The sequence below is a fragment of the Ammospiza nelsoni genome, chromosome 19 (assembly GCF_027579445.1).
Source record: "Ammospiza nelsoni isolate bAmmNel1 chromosome 19, bAmmNel1.pri, whole genome shotgun sequence".
NCBI classification, from domain to species: domain Eukaryota; kingdom Metazoa; phylum Chordata; class Aves; order Passeriformes; family Passerellidae; genus Ammospiza; species Ammospiza nelsoni.
Window position 1 is genome coordinate 12,296,185 of NC_080651.1, and position 17,388 is coordinate 12,313,572.

Sequence of the window (17,388 nt, forward strand, 5' to 3'; positions counted from 1 at the left end):
CCTCTGCTGTGTTGCTGTCCTGAAGACCCTGTCAGCCTGTCCTGCAGCTAAACGGCTGTTATAGGTGGATGAGATGGGGATGGTTTTGGTTCAGGACTAAGATAAAAGCAAAGAAGCTGGAAAACTGTTCCCTAGTCATAACCAAGAGAACCCGTGTCAATAGCCACTTAGTTTGTGGCTGGTGGGCAGACCCACAGGTAAGGGAAAAGCAAAGGCTGTCGTTTGCAGACAGGGCCGCTGCGGTGGGCATCTCTTTTCTGGCAGGGGAGGTGGGGGAAGCCAAAAGCCATCTTCCTGCAGGGTTTCCCTGCTCCGTCTCTGTTCCTCGGCAGCTCTGGGCCGATGGCGCGGAGCTATGCAGCTACAACGTAACCAGGTTTAAAGCTTTGTCCCTGAGCCGGCGGGCCCCGGTGCGGTGACCGGGCCCGAGCAGCGCCCGCCGCTCCTGGCGGGGCGGGGCCGCCGCTTCCCCGCGCCCGCGGCGGAGCCGAGGCGGCCCCGGGCGAGCGGCGGGGGCGGAGCCGGCGGGACCTGCCCGGTGCTCGGCTCGGCCCTGCCCGGTGCTCGGCTCGGTGCTCGGCGCTCGGCTCGGTCCGCCCCACCCCGCGGGCGGTCACTGCGGCGCAGTCGCGGCGCCGCCATCGCGGGCAGATGCAGGCGATCAAGTGTGTGGTGGTGGGCGACGGGTGAGTGCGGGAGGGGCCGCGCCCCGGGCCCGCAGCCCCGCGGCGGGCGGCCCGGCGGCGCCGAGGGGACGAGGGAGGGAGGGCTGGCCCGGGGCAGCGCCCGGCAGAGCCGCTCCGCCGGCGGCAGGCCCCGCGCCGGGCGGCGAGGCTCGCTCCGGCCTGGCTCCACCGGGGCCTGGCTCGGGCGGGGCCGGGGCCGGCGGGAGCGGGAGGCCTTGCGGCGGCCCCGCAACCCTGCCCTGCTCCTTTCGTGCTTCGTGAACTTGGGGGCTGCCTGGGTAGCAAACACAGCCTCCTCCTGGGTTTTACGTTTGTCTCCTTGTTGTTCCATTTGGGTGCCGGTATTTTGCTATTTTTCATTGTACCTACTTGATTCCTGACAGAGTCCTCCGAAAATCTTGATGATCGCAGGTCTCGTATGTCCTATTGTTGATTGTTCCGAGGTGAAATGCATTTCTCTTTCTAGTTTCACCATGTGCTCCTTGTGGCCCTTTTTACTTTTTTGTTAAGGCTCTTCCTAAACGCCTTCTTTTTTGGGAACACATCTGCCTGCAAGATGCAGGACTGCACTAGATTTATACTGCTTTGTAACTTTCCTAGTTCGTCCTGCATATTTTTCCTCACAATTTCAGTTTACTTTTCTGATCGCCTCAGCAAGAACGGAGCTGAGGTACTCAGACCTAAATGTGAACTGGTCTTAGGCAGGGACTAGACTTTCCCTTTCTCATGCATGCCACCCCCTCAAATACACATTTGTGGTGAGGCCTTCCAGGTTCCAGCCTGTGAGGGCTGAAACGGAGTAGGAGAAAGTACAGCCTTATTGCAGAGGGGAGAGTGACTGGGAGCTCAGGATGTTGCAAGTGGAGCTCAGCTGAAGGTTTGCTGTCCTGTGTTTTGCCTTAAGACTAAATCAGTAGTGCAGACTGAAAGAAACAAATAGATACACAGGTTTTTGTGAATTACAATTGTCCCTGTTTGGTGGGAAACTGAAGTCACACTTCAGGAGGAAAGTTGGACCAGTCAGCCTAGTGGTTCATGACAAAACTTCTTTCTTCTCAGACCGAGGGGACCTAATCCAAAGGAAAAGTTGTAATAGTGGTTTGTTCTCCCTGTGCTTTCTGTCATGCTGGTGTGTGCAGGGGATGTCAACTCTCCTCCTCTTTTCTGATACCCTCTCTTACGTCAGTCTGGCTGCAGAATTGGGTAGGGGATACCCATTTCTGCTAGCTGTTCAGCTTCACCCAGGCACCTCAAAGCCAGCTTTCCCTGGCACTGGCGCTCACAGTCTCTTTCTGGAATGTTGTCTGCAGTACACAGCTTTCCCCATGATACAAAGGTAGCTCACACTGCTGGTACTCCTCTGTTCCTACAGTGGAGCTTAGGAAATCTGCAGAGCTGGTTAAAGGCCCTGTGCTCATTCTGTTGCTGGCCTGGCCCTCGCCAGCTGCCACTGCCGGGCTAACCAATCCCACCAACCTTCAGCAAAGTCCTGAGCTGGTATTTTTATCCTTTTTCACTAATCTTTTCCAAATTGCCTGCAGTCAATTTTAAAGTCCATATTTGTTTATGGATACTTACTTTTTCTCCTTTGTGTTTATTGATACTGAATTCCTGTATCTGAGAAGCTTGCAGATCTGCACTGTTGCGTGCTTTTAACCTCACTGTTTATCCATTTTGCTGAAGTACTGTGCCTCTGTTGAGCCCAGCACACAACTCTAATTTATTCCCCCTCTTGGTTCATGAAACCAGTATTATTTTGACTGATGTTTTGCTGAATGGGTAGGGAAAAGGAGTGGTAGAGAGCAGGGTTAGGAAGCACTCAGGCAAGGTGCACCTTTTGAGTTCAGGCCATATCTGTGACAACTAGGGGATTCCAGCCTGCAACAGGTTTGTTTTCCTCATATGGTAGCTTTTTACCTAACCATGTGTTTTCAGTGTGGGAAGAGTGAGTTTTACTGCCTTAGTGCTCCATGTTGTACCCTTCCTTATGCTTGTCACTCTTACCCTCTGCAGAGCTGTAGGGAAGACCTGCTTGCTGATCAGTTACACCACAAATGCCTTTCCTGGAGAATACATTCCCACCGTGTAAGTAATGGCTTGGGCTTCAGTTGCTTTTTGATCTCTATGCTTGTGTGTGTAGAAGTTTGGTTTGTGTGTGAGGAGGTGGCTGTTGCAAATCAGACTGTGAACTTGACAGGTAAGGATGATGCTGTGGCTGTGTGTGTGAGGAAGGCAGATTGTCCCTACTAGAACTGTGCTGCAGTATCCTTTCCTGATTCACTGCCTCTTTGAATTCTGTACAAAGATGTGAAGGTCACCACAAAATTGTCACTGATGGGGACTCCTCATTGGCAGGTTTGATAATTATTCTGCCAATGTGATGGTAGATGGAAAGCCAGTGAACCTGGGCCTCTGGGACACAGCAGGGCAAGAAGACTATGACCGACTGCGGCCTCTTTCCTATCCACAGACGGTGAGTGCTGGACTTGGACTGCCTTGGGAGGCCTCTCAGGGACAGGGAGGCTCCCAAGGACAGGCATGCTTCCTTCCTTGGAGGAAAGTCTGAGTTCCTGCAGCTACACCCATAGTTCTGGTTGTTTAAGAAGTATCACAGCTGATTTTCTCCTGAGACATTGTCCTGTTCTAGTCTCTTCTTTGTAATGATCTTTGAAGAGTTACGGGTGCCCTAGGGAGGCTCAAGTAGAAGGAATGCTGTAGGGCTGCTGTGCAGCCTAGCCAGTTCCGTGTTCCCATTCTCTCTCAGCAGGGCATATCCCCGTTGGGCTGCCTTAGGAGTGTTTCTGGGTGTAGCAGTTCCTAAGCAGCTGTGCTGCTGGTGAAGCCCTTAGTGCTGTTAAGATGTTTGAGGCCTCAGGCTCTTAACATGCAGAGCCCAGCATTGTGGAAGAAGATGTAATCATACACACTCATGGTCCATTTCTTCCCTCTCTGAATTAGTTTAACACGCTTAATGGGGAAGAATTTCTTATGGCCACAGCAGCCCTTGCTTGTGGGAGGAGGTTGTCCTTTCTCAGGCTCCCTCTGCAGCCTCCCTTTACTCTAGCTGCTTCTGTCTGCACAGCTGACCCTCTTCTTTCTGCACAGGATGTTTTCTTGATCTGCTTCTCCCTTGTGAGTCCAGCCTCCTTTGAGAATGTCCGAGCTAAGGTAAAGTATTCTCCTCCTGGGTGAAACAGTAGAAGGGAAGAACCGGTGACATTCCCTGCCCCACCCAGCACCACACCTACAAGCCCAAAACTTCAAGCAGTAATGTTTTGGTGAAGGAAAATCATAGTCTGCAGGTTTTAAGTGGAGCCTGCTTTTTATTAATGACTTCTTTGTCTAAGTTATTGCCTTTCTGAATCTGTGTTTTAAGATAAGGGATATCTTAGAAGCTAACATGCAGTTAAGGAAAGCACTGTGCACAGTGTTGGCTGGCAGTGTCTGTCAGGATTCTCTGTCTTGGTGAGTTCATTATTACATCTGCACCAGTCTGTTTTTGCAGAGCATATCAGAACTGTAGGAGCAGTATCCTATTCAGGTGTTGCCACCATGTCAGTAGTGAACCTCTTCATTCCCAATAGTAGAAATGCATCCTTATGGTTATGGCCACTCATATAACTACTTTTCTCATCATGCCTCTCTGTTTCAGTGGTACCCTGAGGTCCGACACCATTGCCCAAATACACCTATTATCCTGGTGGGCACCAAGCTGGACTTGAGGGATGATAAGGACACCATTGAAAGGTTACGTGATAAGAAACTGGCCCCCATCACCTATCCTCAAGGCTTGGCCATGGCTCGGGAGATCGGTGAGTCGCGTGAGCAGGCGGGGAGTGGGTGAGCAACAGTGCGTGGTGGTGGAACTGGAGTGCTTGAGCAGCAGCTCTCTTTCCCCAGGGTCAGTAAAGTACCTCGAATGCTCTGCCCTGACGCAGCGGGGCTTGAAGACGGTGTTTGATGAAGCCATCCGGGCTGTGCTCTGCCCACCGCCTGTGAAGAAGCCTGGCAAAAAGTGTACCATGTTTTGAGGGCTGTGGCCTTGGTGTTGGCTCAGCATGCTGTCATCCTCTGACAGATTGCATATTAAGCTGGGTGTTTCTGAAGGGGGCTGGGATGTGTAGGGCCCTTCATCATGTATGAAGTCAGTGTTTTTTAAATGTCTCTTTGATTTAACGTCAGTGTTGATGTGAAGGGGCAGTGGGGACAGGAGACCAGCTGGGGACTTACAGCCCCCAGGGGAGGTACAGCGGGGAAGGCAAGGTAGCTCCTTCAGGCAACAAGCTGTTTTGGCTCTCCTGAACTCCAAGTGGAAAGGGCTGAGACATCCATCCTGTTCTGGAAACACCTGTTTTCAACCTGCACGTGAAACAGGTGGTGAACATCGTAGTGGGAGTAGGGAGGGAGCTGATTTCAATGGTGCTGAAAGACAAGAGTAGCTGGGAGGATGGCAGGGTCTCCTTGCCCAGCCTGCTGTGGCTAACAGTTAACAAACTGGTGCTCTAGCAGAGTGTTCCTAAGACTGTTAGAAAAATCATAACCAGCCCTGGAAGGGGTCAGAGTAAATGAGAAGCTGAAAAATGAATCATGAGGTGCTTTATTGGGTACTAGCCAAACTCTGTGAGTGAAACAGCTCTGTGCAATCAATGCATTTGCCTTTTTGTGTGTGCACACCCTAGGACAGCATGGTGCTGCTTCCCCCCATTAGTCTTTAGCAGGGCCTCCCCCCAAAATCCAGTCTCTGCAGAGCAGGGCTGGGGTTGTTGCCTCTATTTTTTTTTTTTTTTCTACTAAAGACAACAAAGGAAGCAGTGAGGAGTCTGCTAACTTCTTTCCCTTCCCACTGAAAATGCAGACAGACTCTGGATTTGAATGGAACAGGGAGAGCTTCTGAAGGGTTGTGGGGGGGGAACAGGGTTGGAAGAGAGGTCCAATTTCTAATCATCATGTAGAGTGACAAGATAAAACCTTATTTGGTGCAATAAACATTCTCCATGAAGGTGTATGTGAGCTTTATTACATAGCAGCCTTGCAAAGCTGATTTCCTGCCTCAGTTCTAATACAGTCTTCAGCCCTGCTGCCCCTTCAGCAAGAAGTGAGTCATTGTTTTCTATCCAGTTTACATCTAAGCAGTATTAATATAAAAATTGAGGCCAGGTGTGAAATGCAGGTGTCATCTTAGGAGACAAGAAAGCCCCCATCAATCATCAGTGAGCTGCCAGTTGTCATAGCACTCTTGTCACTCAGCAGGAAGAGAATGCTGTTCACCACATCATCCACCTCTGCAATCAAACACAGAGAACATATGATGCCCACCTAAAGTGTATCAGAAAAAGAAGCACTTAAAAAGGTCTGCCTTGACATCTACAGGTAATTAGAGCTGGAAAATGTTTCTGCCTTCAAACTATGCTTGATGAAGTGTCTGGGACAGTGTGACTGAGAGCTGGACATCAAAGTGTCCTTGTGATCAAATGGCGCTTAGGTGACAGCAAACACTCTGTCAGGTTTATGAACAATAGAGTAAGTTCATTTCACTTGTCCCAGGATGAGGAGGCTGTAGAAAAAGTGAGAGGAGGGTTGATTCTCACCCTGTCCTGATCAAATACTGCAGGAATTCAGCCAAAAGGCACTCAGCAGAGCTGTCACTTTGCCCAAAAATCAGCAACTTCCAGCTGTGATGTCAGTGAGAAGGCAGGCTTGGAGAAAACGTGAGAGCACAGCCTGGGGACACACATACATCACTGACCTGCAAACTTTCCCAGGGGAATCCGATTAATCATGGCAGCAGATTTCTGAGGGTCACTCCAGTTAATTCTCCCCATGTCAGTCATAACCACGGTGGGGTTCACAGTGTTCACCCTAATCTGGGAACAGGAACAACAAATAGTCTCATCCAGCTGCTGTGCTTGTGCTCAGGTTCAGCTTTCACACTTTCCTCTCACAGACTCCTACCTTGTGGGGTCCCAGTTCCATTGCCATTACTTTGCTCAGCATATCCAGAGCACTTTTTGTGGAACCTTTATGAGAAGGGAAGAAGAGGAGATGTTTAACTGCACAGCACCTAGTCTGGAGGTGCTATGGAACACGCTGCCCAAAACTGGCAGCTTGCTGACTGTGGGTGTCCAGCTGGTCAAACCTGAGAGGGGCACTGCTAAAGCTGCACACACTCACAGTAAACAGCATGATCCCTCAGTGCACGCTTCGATGCCTGGCTGGAGACATTCACAATGGCCCCTGGCACCCCTTGTGCAATCATCTGCCGAGCAACTATCTGGGAGGGGAAGGAGAGAAAAAAATAAAATAATGCCAGAATCGTAACAAAAGAAATCATTATTTCACTCCATAGGAATCTTGCTGGGCTATTATGTTAGACCAAAGAACAAAAACATCTGGAGGAACCAATCCCTCACTGCCTCCTGCTTACAAGAGAGTCAAAGCAAGAGTATGAAGGGACTGTACATGTAATTTCTTGGATTGACTTTGGACTGCAGTCCTTTCAGGCCCCACAGTAGACACAAACCGCTCTATGTACAACAGTTTAATCGCTGCTATTCATGGAGGCAGCTGCAGTGACAGTTCTTCCTCACCTGGGAAACATGAAGCACAGCCCCAAAATTCACATCAAGAGACCTACAAATAAATCAAATTTAAGTTACCAAGTGGTTGTAGCCCAGCCCAGGGAGCTGTTCTGGGAGGCAGCAGAGGGCAAGTGCTGCTGCTACTGTCTTGGAAACACTGGTGATATTCCAGGACATGGACAGAGATGCCAAGTTGTCAGGAGAGCCAGAATGGTCAGGTGGGATCTCAGCAGTGAACCAGAACTATCCATTGGCTGTAAGCCTGTCACTGTGTGAGGAGGTGCACGCATGCATCAGGTGCATTTTGTACAGGACTCTGCTCTTCTGCAGTGTAACAGAATTCCTCTGTCAAAGTTTAAACAGAGCCCTGGGCTTCAGCCAGGGTAGATGACTCTTAGGTCAAGCAAACCCTTCACACAGATTTACAGAGCAAAGTTGCTGTAAGGTGAGTAGAGGCAGCATTTCTTCTGTTTGCCACAACAGAAGATTCCTTAGGCTTCCACCTGCCAGTTCTGCAGAATGACCTTAGTAGAATCCATACATTTGACTTTCTAGTCACAAACCTTTATTGTAGATTCTTAACAACCATTTTTAACGCATGGACACAGCATGACTCATTTTCTCAGAAGGATGTGGTCAATATAGCCTGTATCCTAAAGCATACTCACAACAAAACTATGGACCTTTTCAGAGAATAAAGAAGTCATGTTATTGTAGTTAACAAATTTAATTTCCCACCCTTACCATTTTTTGCTTCCTTACCTGGCTTTGTTGTCTCTATTTCTGAGTTGTCTTAGCAACAACTGCCTTTCAATTTAACCGAGCTGGAACTAGACTGGAAGCTCTGAGCCTGATGAGCAGAAAGGCACTCTCCTGCCTTGCCAGCGGGATGGCAGGTGCACCCCGCCGTTCTGGAGGTGACACTGAAGGTTCTGGCTACTTAGAAATGGATGTAAGAGCCAGTGCTTTGTTTCCTTTTGCTGTTTAAGGGGTGAAAGGTGATAATGTAAAGGATGAAAAGACAGTAAAGAAAAAGGACATACGGAGTAACAGTCGACCACTGGGCATTGCTAAAAGTGTGTATGTCAGCCTGTCCAGTGTGTCTATACACCAGCTGCTCACTTTGTTCTTTCCAGCTGCTTCCCCTCTAGTGCCACCCTTTTCTGGAAAGCTCTGCCGCCGTTTTTGACGTTCAGAGCTTGGTGAGACGTCGGCAGGCATCGGCCCCAGAGCTCCCCGTGGAGCTGCGGTGCCGTGCGGGCCGGGCCCGGGCACTCACCGCTGCAGGGCCGCGCGCGTCACCTGCAGGAACGGCTGCAGCTCCGCCACGGCCGCGTTGTTCACCAGCAGCTCGAACGGCCCCGCCGCGCCCAGCGGCCTCCCAGTCCGCCAGGTCCACGCACAGGGTCTCGATGCCCGGGCACTGCGGCGAGGGCGGCCGCGGTGGGCGGGGGTCGGTGCGGGGTTATGGGGGCGGAGGGGGCAGGAGGAGGGGGCCGGTACCGGTACCTCCCGCGCCAGGCTCTCCAGGTCCGCCGCCGTTCGGCTCAGCGCGGTCACGCGGGCCCCGGCCCTGCCCAGCGCCACGGCCACGGCGCGGCCGATCCCTGCGGGGACGCGGCGTCAGACCGGCCCGGCCACGGCCTCGCCGATCCCTGCAGGGACACGGCGCCAGACCGCCCCGGCCCGACCCCCGCCCCGGCCCTCCGCCTGCGGACACCTTTGCCGGCCCCGGTCACCAGGGCCCGGCGGCCGCGGAAGCCGAGGTGCTGCTCCATGTCTCGGCCGGACTGTGGCCGGGGCGGGCCCGGGCCCGGGGCGGGAGCGGGGCGGCCCCAGCGAGCCGGGCCATCTTTCCCCGCCTCCGCCGAGGGCGCGCAGCACGAAGCTGGCTCCAGGCTGATCCAGCGAGACAGGCAGAGGTGAAGTTTCGTGGCTCTCACTCGTGATTGACGTTTCCTTTTAGCGACCACAGAAAAACAGGCTTTTTAGAGTCTGAAGAAAAAATCCTGCAGCTCTGCCCCATCGAAGTTGCTGCTGAAGATGACAATTAAAATCCTTATTATCTCAATTCTTTGATTGTACTGTTAAGAAGCAGCTGCAAGGATTCTTCTCATCCACCTCTGTTCTCCACAGCCCAGTCATTGACCTTACTTGTTTTTTTGGCCCTTGGCATCACATAAGCCTGACAGGAGGGCATAGTTTTCTAAATTAGTGGGTTTAAGGTCCATTTTTGATACAGAGCACACGTGAAGAAATATGACAAAACACAGCCTTTGACATATTTAAATATTTATTTTATAGAATCACTTTATGTATGAAAAAGTAGTTTGATAAAAAAGCTGCATCCTGATAGATCCACACAGCTTAATGCATTCTCAGCACAAGAAACCTTGGAACGAGCCTGAACACACTGAAGTTTCCTGTTGCCCTGCAGGAGAACATGGTTCTTTTTAAGTTCCATAAACATCCTCCCAGCTTTGAAGGCACTTGCCTCTTTGGCATACCTAGTGTGACCAGTGTGAAACTTCTACCATTTAGTTTTGCTGCCATCAATATAAAGTGTTGTGGTTTTTTAAACTGCAGTTTGCCACAATTGCTGCCCAGTCCTTGCTTGATCTCTGTTGTCTTAGAAAAGGGTGCTTCCAGTGGAAGGGGAAGAAGATTTCCAAGAGGAGAGTTCAGAAGCAGTGCTTGAAGACAAAATCACCTCAAGAGCTCATGAAGTTTCACAGTTTTCTGCTACAGGACTTTAAAACCATATTAAAAAAATACATGCATACCAGGAATCTCCAGAACTATTAATGACAAAATAATTAAACCACAGGATGCCTCAATTCTAGTTAGCAGAAGATCTAATAAAGAGGTAGAACCTACTATGCCACAAATCCTCCTCTGTTTTCTGTGACAGGCACACTTGTAACACTGACAGCCCATTATGGAACAGCCAGTGTGCTAGCTGGGCTTTGATCCAGCTCCCTGCAGCTTTCTCATTTCCATACCTCAATGTGTACCTTAGTACACATGATAGGAAGGAGAAATGCAAAAATGAGCTGCAGGACTGTAGTAAGTAGCTGTCAGCTTGTTTGCTCCTTAGCAGAACTACCTAAAATCATGCAAAGAGGACAATGTACTGAGGTAAACACTGAAAGGTTTGTTAAAATGCAGGGAACATTGAGGAGGCTGACCCCTGTGCTAAGTGGCAGACTTGAATACTCTACAGGCATTTGCCAGGAAGTTAAATAACTAGGTGAACCCCAAAGTACAGCTGAGTGCAGCCATTTAGAAACCTGAAACCTCTGCTAGATCCACAACCAAGCCAACAATCACAGCTCCAGATCATACAATAGCATTCTATTATTCTTCCCTTAATTTGGCCTCAAACTCTAGCACTAAACCAGCAAGTATTTTTTATAAGAGTAAACAGTGATATTTTTGTAATGTATTCTTCGGGTCAGGCAGGGTTTGTGCATGGCCAGAGTCTGGGCTAACAAAAAAGTAAACATATGGAGCCCCATTCCTTCCACTTTAAAACTTAAGTTTGCTTTCTTTAAAAAGCAGCAGCAGATGATACTGCTAGATCATTGAACTTCTGCTTGTAAATGTGCAATCTCCTTTTAGTGACTGCATGAACTACTTGTTGAATTATTAAGGAGTAAAAACAAGCACTGATCTTGGCTTTATGGTAATTAAAAGATTATCTGAAGAAGCTGGAGTAACCATGGCCATACAATTAAAGGTCCTCAAATGATACCAACAAAACTCTCCTTGGTGCATTGCAGCTATCTAGCATTTCTCCCCTCTCACACTTCAGAAATACGGCATGTTTTGCCAGCACAAGCTTCCCCAGCTCATGTGACCGACTACCAGCCAAGTAGGAGGAACAATTATCATCTTGTCAGGCAAATATTTTTTCAATATCAAATATCAAGGGAATAGATTATAATCATCAACCACTGCAATTCAGTTGGCATGCGAGCCAGGTCTGACAATTACCTCCACAGGAGGTACACATGGATGACAGGGGAGAATGTACATTGTAAGCAACTCATCTAGTCTGGAGTAAGCTTACCCTCACACAGGGTTTTCTCATGACAAAGGCTTTCAGCCTTGTTTACCCTAGTGATTCCAGGATTTCTGTATTCTAGCCAGCTGCAGTTTTAATCTATCAGGCCACAGAAGCTCTTAAATAATTCTGTTCCCAAGAAGGACGAGTGAAAACTTCCCCTCTCTTGTCACCACGGGGACTACAGTCTGCTCTAGCACTCCAGCTTCAACACAGTGGCTTCTAATAACCCCTAAGGGTAGTAAAAACACTCTCATTCCCAGTACTGCATTTGCCTCAGATGTGCCCAAGCACAGGTTCACATGACATCAAATGAAAGTATGAAGTGACTCATACACACAGGACTGTGGTCATCTTATGAAGAGCCACTAGACAAAAGAACAAAGATTCTTCCTGGAATGTCCCAGGCTACAGCTGAACAAACCATACCTTATTGCTTTTCTAAGCAGAGTCTGTCTACCTCCTTTGTAGATACCACTGGTTGTCTCTCCCAGAAGAAGAATAAAACCACCAAAAACTCTGCAACTCCTGCCTTATGCAAACTAGCTAAGACACAGGTGTCAGTGGCTCGTCAAGAATTATGACATCTTCTTAGCAGGGCACCAAATAGTGTCAGGGTAAAGCAGACAATGGACAGATTTAAATCTACATTAAAAAAAAAGAAAAAAAGAAAAAAAGACAGCATTAGATTGGAATTCTCCATACATGGGACATACTAGCATTGAATGTGCAAGCAGGCTGATGGAGCAGGGGGTGCGTCTACCTGCTTTTGGCACAGTAACGAGCTGACAAAATAAACCCATTAGTGGGTCTGATCATCTTACAGATGACTAACATGAACAAGGTAGGAAGACCTTGTTTTGAAAGAGGACACTAACCTGGTTGGATCTTGCTGAAGGCCAAACACTCCTCCCACACTAACGACATTGTGTTTGTTCTCAGGGTCACCATAACTCAGGGTTACCTGTAAAAATAAGGAAGTATTCAAAACTTGTAACACTAACGCAGAAAAACAGAGTGAAGTAGCAGGGTTATTAATGAGGTACCAAGAAAGTCTCCAAAGATGCTGTCTAATCTGAACATGGATGACATTTGGAGGACAGTGATTCGTTCTGACGTAAGCAACGCTGGCACTGAATGACACTAAGGGCAACGTGGGAGAGTACACAGGACAAGATGAGTTTCAACTGTAAGATTTCTAAGGACATGAATTCTGCTACTGTTTGTACCTTCACTAAATAACATGTTCATCCTTACCAGACATTGCCTGAAGTTTGCAATAGCAATATTTTAGCACAGGGGAAAATAAAAATATTTGCATATTAAGTAGCATAGAAAGGATTGTCATGTTTCAAATCTGAAACAAAGTTTAGATCTCTGGAACCACAGGTTCCTCCACACAAGCACCGCATTACGAATTTTTCATGTGTCAGGTGCAAGAAGACTTGTATTTTCTTTGCAATTGTACATTTCCTGGGTTTTGGGTTAGCTATCTTCGTCTCATGGAACCAATGATGACCAGTGAAACAATGGCCAGTTGTTGGACTGTTGCTACAGTCAAATTCACTAACATAAAGGGAGGTGACATCACAGTGGAATTTGGCCCCAAGCAAACATTTCTGCTGCCTAATACAATTGCCAGAAAAATATAACCACCCAGCATGCAGGGGAAAACCACACTCCTGTTTACTCATGGTGCCAAGCAGTGTGATGCAGGCAACACTGCTGGATGGCCTTGTGGCTCCATCTGCTGCCAGGGAGGTAAAATGTAGCCCAGCAACTAAAAAGCAAATTGATTTTTCAGAAGCAACTTTCATGAGATTCATACAAATTGTTCTTTAAAATTATTAACATTTAGTTATGTCAAGTACTTATATAGCTGCCTTTCTGAACAGCATGAATTAAGACTGCAACTTTGTTAGGCAAAACCAGGAACACTATTTAGCAAACTTCTACACTTTCTGCTACAGCTACACGCAAAAAATCAAGGTTTAGGAGGAGATGAGGTACACCCTACCTAGGCTTCATGTAGCAGAATGTGTCCCCAAAGGAGGGGACAGCTACATGACCTAGCTGGCTAGAGTGAAACAGTGCTTTTCACCAAAATGAAGGAATTGAGCAGGTTACAGCTCTGAGTGAGTCTGTAGATATCCTTCTTTGCTGAAGAGTGCTAAGTCTACGTAGTCTGTTCTTTCTGATCAGACTGAGGTGTAACTATAAGAACAGGACATGAAGCATAGCTCTACCTGCTGCAGAACAGACTCCCCTTTCAGTCTCTGCAGATTTTCCAGGTGGGAGTGGAACAATGGGCTGTGCAGCAGCTTTACCTCCAGCAGCCCTTCGATGATGTAGCCAATGGTGCAGTCGTCAGGAAGACGTACTCTTTCTGCAGTACTAATGAAATTGCCCAGGCTGTGACAGAGAGCATAGGAGACAAGCCAAAATGTGTATTTTAAAACCTCCCAGACATGTACTGATGGAGCTCAGCTAGGGACAATGCTTACCTGGCCCAGGGACTCATCTTCAGGGCAAGACCTCGGCTGATACAGAACCCAGCTCCACCTGTGGCAAACCAGAATTTCACCGTTGTCTTCTGAAGAGCAAAAAAAAAAAAAAACCACATAACAGTTACTGACAATCAGCTTTTTGCAATTCACTGGGCAGGGAAGGGAACTCAATGTTCTATTTCATATCAAATATTACATCTGAGTCAGAACAAGCCTACAGATGAATCTCTATTTGTTTAGGCTGCTGAAAGCAGCTAGCTGTTCTCTCAAATGAAACTACCTTGAAACAGACAGCAGGTGAACCATCAAATTAGCATAAGGGAGGTAGCCCACATGAATGGATAGTCCCACTTCGACACAATTACATTTGTCCTCTATTCATTTTAACCAAGGGTCATAGCCAGCTCAGTGTTATTGAGGATGTCAAAGGTGGTCCATATATATATTGGCTCTATGTCCAAGGAGACTATTTTGTTGTGCAGTCTTCCCTAACAAGCTGCTTTATAACTTTTTATGCCATTCTGGCCAGTGGATTGATAGATCTTTAAACAGACCTGCCAGTGCAGGTGACCTGGCTAGGATTTTCTCCTTAGCACATGTATCTTGTGGTTGAGATATGTTTGCTTCTGGTTCTTGGAAACCTAATAACCACTTTATATTGCAAATGATTTATCTATCCAGAAAGCTTCTGTCACCCATGTGAAGCTGGTTAAAGATGATGACAATGTGTGTGATACTGCACTCAAAACAAATTAAAAACCCCTTGAACTCCCACCCAAACTCCCAAGTCCTAAAATAAGGAACATTGCCCCCACAGCCACTAAAGGAAAAGTATAAGTCAGGGTGGGGAGGCCCTACTAAGCTCAGTGTGAGGGAGATCACAGCATGCATGAGTAAAGGAACAGAAACAGCCAGCCATCCAGAAGAAAACCTCCATTGTGCATATGTATGCACACAACATCAGGCTGAAGGTGCGTTTAACTCAGCATCCTGCCTCTGAAAATGACCATCACTAGGTTCATTTCTTGCAGATTAAATCCCTTGGGTTTATGGGGGAATCCTATGAATTGTCAAGGTTTTAAAGGCTTAGAAGATTGGCATGTCTCTCAGGCAAACTGAAAAAGTTTGCTTACTGATCCATCACTTTGGACATGGTCAGCTGCTTCGATGGGATGGTCCAGGCTCGGTCGCCCCACATACACATCCTGGCTGTGTGAGAAGGCAGACAGGAGATGCAGAAGAGTCCGAGGGTTCACATAGTTGTCATCATCCACATGGCAAAACCATCTTCAAACAAAACAAATCAAGAAATTATAGGGACAAAGAAATGAGTTATAAGTTTACAACTGAGTCATAGTCTTTCAGGCTTGGAGCAGAAAGTATTCCTTATTGTCCCAAATTACAGAATAGGGAAGATGAAAGCACCCACAGATGCTAAATCTGCAAAGAGGCTGAAATTAATAACTTCCGTAGATTATAATCCTTTCCACCTTTCAGAAGATGCTTGTTTATAAACACTGCTTCATGCTGTGCTCCCTCTCCTGCACTCATCCCTACATTTTAGCTAATACTACATTCCTTACTGGAACAGAGATGGTTACTCAAGTTTCCTGTAAGCACAGAACTGGAAGAAACAAAGTCAATCGGAACAATGTGTTTCACTTACTTTTGCCCAGATTCCAGGAATTTATCATATTCCACAGACATCTTGCAGCAGAGAGCTTGCCGGGTATGGACAGCGGAACAGTTGGTGTTGATCATATGATCCCCTAGAAGAATAAAGATCAGCCCTTTCAGGTCTGAGGAGCATGTGTAGTCAAAAAAGACTACAAAAGAAGTGCACATTTGGCACCAATACTGTACATCTGAGGTGCACATGGTGCACACATGGAGAAGAAGCTGCAGGACAGGCAGGGCTCACAGGTCACCCATCTGGCATGTAACCTTCAGAGTCATGAAACTGTGTGACTGCATTAAAACAAGCAAGGGTATAAAAGCAATGTCATGAGATGTGTGTGAAAGAAATACCTACTATGACTTTGAACCACATAAGCCTAAGTCTACTAACAAGAAGGAAAGGGGTGCAAAAGTGAACTCAGTCTTCTGGAAGTTCCAGGTGTCTTGTCCAGGTGCCAATTAGAGAGAAGTTTTCTCTATTTTCTTCATCTTAACTTTCCTAGTTGCTTGTACAGCATGAAATAAGGACTTCTATAGAGAGTATGAAAGAAACGAAACTCAGTTATAATACATAGCATGCACCTCTGCTGCTACACAGCTCACCTGCTTTCAGGCGTAGCTCCCGATCCTCCCAGTCTGTGAATATAAATGTCTGTGGGAGACAAAAACCGTGTTTCCACATTTAAGAACTTCAGATTCTAATTTTAAATTTGCTCAGTTTCAGTTAGAATTCAGAGTGTTTTGTCTCTCTTGGTAGTTTGTTTCACAATAGCCACTGGAAAGGGGGAGGGAGTAGGGGTGCAGAGACCCCCCAGCAACTTCAACCCCTGCCTTATTTGTTACATTTTTTCATTACAAACCAGAATAATGTCATTTTAATAAAGAAGGCTGCATTTTACTCTCCTTGTCTCATAGTACAGACAAGTGATTTCCAGACAGAAAGGATTTTGGTCTTTTTTTGGTACTACCTCCTCTCTCTGGCAAGGAATTATCCACAGCTGCCAAGCAGATAAAGAAGAAAAAATGGAAGTCAGGGTGGGAAGTGGGAGGTGGTTAACACAGTCTTGTTCCAATGTCTGGATAAAATCCCATTAATATACTTGAACGGACCAAAATTCTGAAACAAGGGAACAAACTTTATGACCTACAGAAAAGCTTAAGTACTTAGTCCAACATATTAGCTTAGATGCATCATCATCAGGAATATTTCACTATCATGAAAGCACTTTCTACAGTAATACAAAAATCAGCAAACTGTGTCTGCTTGGACTACCGATCCCATATTGCAAGTAACTGGCCTAATCAGCAACGAACTCTTTTGGAAGTATGTTCACACTAAGCGTTTATATAAAACGACTTTCCACAGTCTTACAAAGAAAGTCTTTTTTAACATAAGAGAGAAAAACTCGGTGGGAGCGCACTCGCTGTCCTGGAAGCGCAGGGCCGGAGCTGCCGGCTGCCCCTGCCCGCTGACAAAGTCTCTCACCTGTCCTCTCGCCTGGGAGATCCAGGTTTGGAGGAGCAAGTCCAGCCGGCTCCTATGGTATTTCCTCGTGGTCTTCACGGCAATGAAGATGTCCTTCAGCTCCAGGCTCTCCCTGGCCGCGCTGCCGGCAGTCCCGAGGCGGCCCCTCCGCGCAAGCTGCGAGCTCCCCGCGAGCCCGCCGGTCCCGGGCCCGCCGCCCGGCGCTGCGGCAGAGCCGGCGGGGCCCGCGCGGTGCGGCGGGGCCGCGCTGGGCCCGGCGGGGCGCGGCGGGCGGGGCGCGGCGGGGCGCGGCCCCCGCGGCAGCAGCAGCAGCAGGAGCGCGGCGGCGCCCAGCGACAGCAGAACCCCGGCCCTGCGCAGCCCCAGGCAAGGACCGCTCATGCTGCAG

The 17,388-nt window shown here is 48.0% G+C and overlaps 3 protein-coding genes across 4 annotated transcripts; 1 reads left to right on the forward strand and 2 right to left on the reverse strand.

Moving 5' to 3' along the window:
- The first annotated feature begins 43 nt into the window (after nt 1-43).
- RAC3 (Rac family small GTPase 3) lies at nt 44-5,685 on the forward strand. 2 transcript variants are annotated; one of them, XM_059485651.1, is made up of 6 exons: nt 44-197; nt 2,700-2,771; nt 3,042-3,159; nt 3,792-3,854; nt 4,339-4,498; nt 4,587-5,685. In XM_059485651.1, exons 3-6 carry the CDS (start codon nt 3,067-3,069, stop codon nt 4,715-4,717), a joined length of 447 nt encoding a protein of 148 aa, XP_059341634.1. In that variant the 5' UTR covers nt 44-197; nt 2,700-2,771; nt 3,042-3,066; the 3' UTR covers nt 4,718-5,685. The 2 variants fall into 2 exon arrangements, with proteins under 2 accessions (XP_059341634.1, XP_059341633.1); XM_059485650.1 differs by lacking the exon at nt 44-197 and adding an exon at nt 529-686.
- Nucleotides 5,682-9,060, reverse strand: DCXR (dicarbonyl and L-xylulose reductase). The gene is given in 9 exon segments (XM_059485652.1): nt 5,682-5,968; nt 6,433-6,550; nt 6,639-6,703; nt 6,858-6,957; nt 7,274-7,316; nt 8,544-8,639; nt 8,641-8,687; nt 8,774-8,871; nt 8,985-9,060. Coding segments are annotated over 9 exon segments (729 nt in total). The 5' UTR covers nt 9,043-9,060; the 3' UTR covers nt 5,682-5,864.
- Nucleotides 9,061-9,539: 479 nt separating this feature from the next.
- On the reverse strand, nt 9,540-17,381 carry RFNG (RFNG O-fucosylpeptide 3-beta-N-acetylglucosaminyltransferase). Its single transcript, XM_059485653.1, has 8 exons — nt 17,001-17,381; nt 16,118-16,166; nt 15,504-15,606; nt 14,971-15,124; nt 13,835-13,923; nt 13,577-13,742; nt 12,209-12,294; nt 9,540-11,975 (listed from the first exon to the last, which is right to left on the reverse strand). The coding sequence occupies exons 1-8, from the start codon at nt 17,379-17,381 to the stop codon at nt 11,909-11,911; spliced, it is 1,095 nt and encodes a 364-aa protein (XP_059341636.1). The 3' UTR covers nt 9,540-11,908.
- Nucleotides 17,382-17,388: the final 7 nt, after the last annotated feature.

What these genes read in the sequence shown, in the direction of transcription:
- RAC3 (XM_059485650.1), top strand. Translation starts at nt 652, where the DNA reads ATGCAGGCGATCAAGTGTGTGGTGGTGGGCGACGG. An exon ending in TGTGTGGTGGTGGGCGACGG is followed by an intron (nt 687 to 2,699) that starts GTGAGTGCGGGA and finishes TACCCTCTGCAG; the next exon opens with AGCTGTAGGGAAGACCTGCT. An exon ending in GGAGAATACATTCCCACCGT is followed by an intron (nt 2,772 to 3,041) that starts GTAAGTAATGGC and finishes CCTCATTGGCAG; the next exon opens with GTTTGATAATTATTCTGCCA.
- RFNG (XM_059485653.1), bottom strand. Translation starts at nt 17,381, where the DNA reads ATGAGCGGTCCTTGCCTGGGGCTGCGCAGGGCCGGGGTTCTGCTGTCG. An exon ending in GGAGCTACGCCTGAAAGCAG is followed by an intron (nt 15,607 to 16,117) that starts GTGAGCTGTGTA and finishes TTATTCTTCTAG; the next exon opens with GGGATCATATGATCAACACC. An exon ending in CTTCAGCAAGATCCAACCAG is followed by an intron (nt 11,976 to 12,208) that starts GTTAGTGTCCTC and finishes TTTTTAATGTAG; the next exon opens with ATTTAAATCTGTCCATTGTC.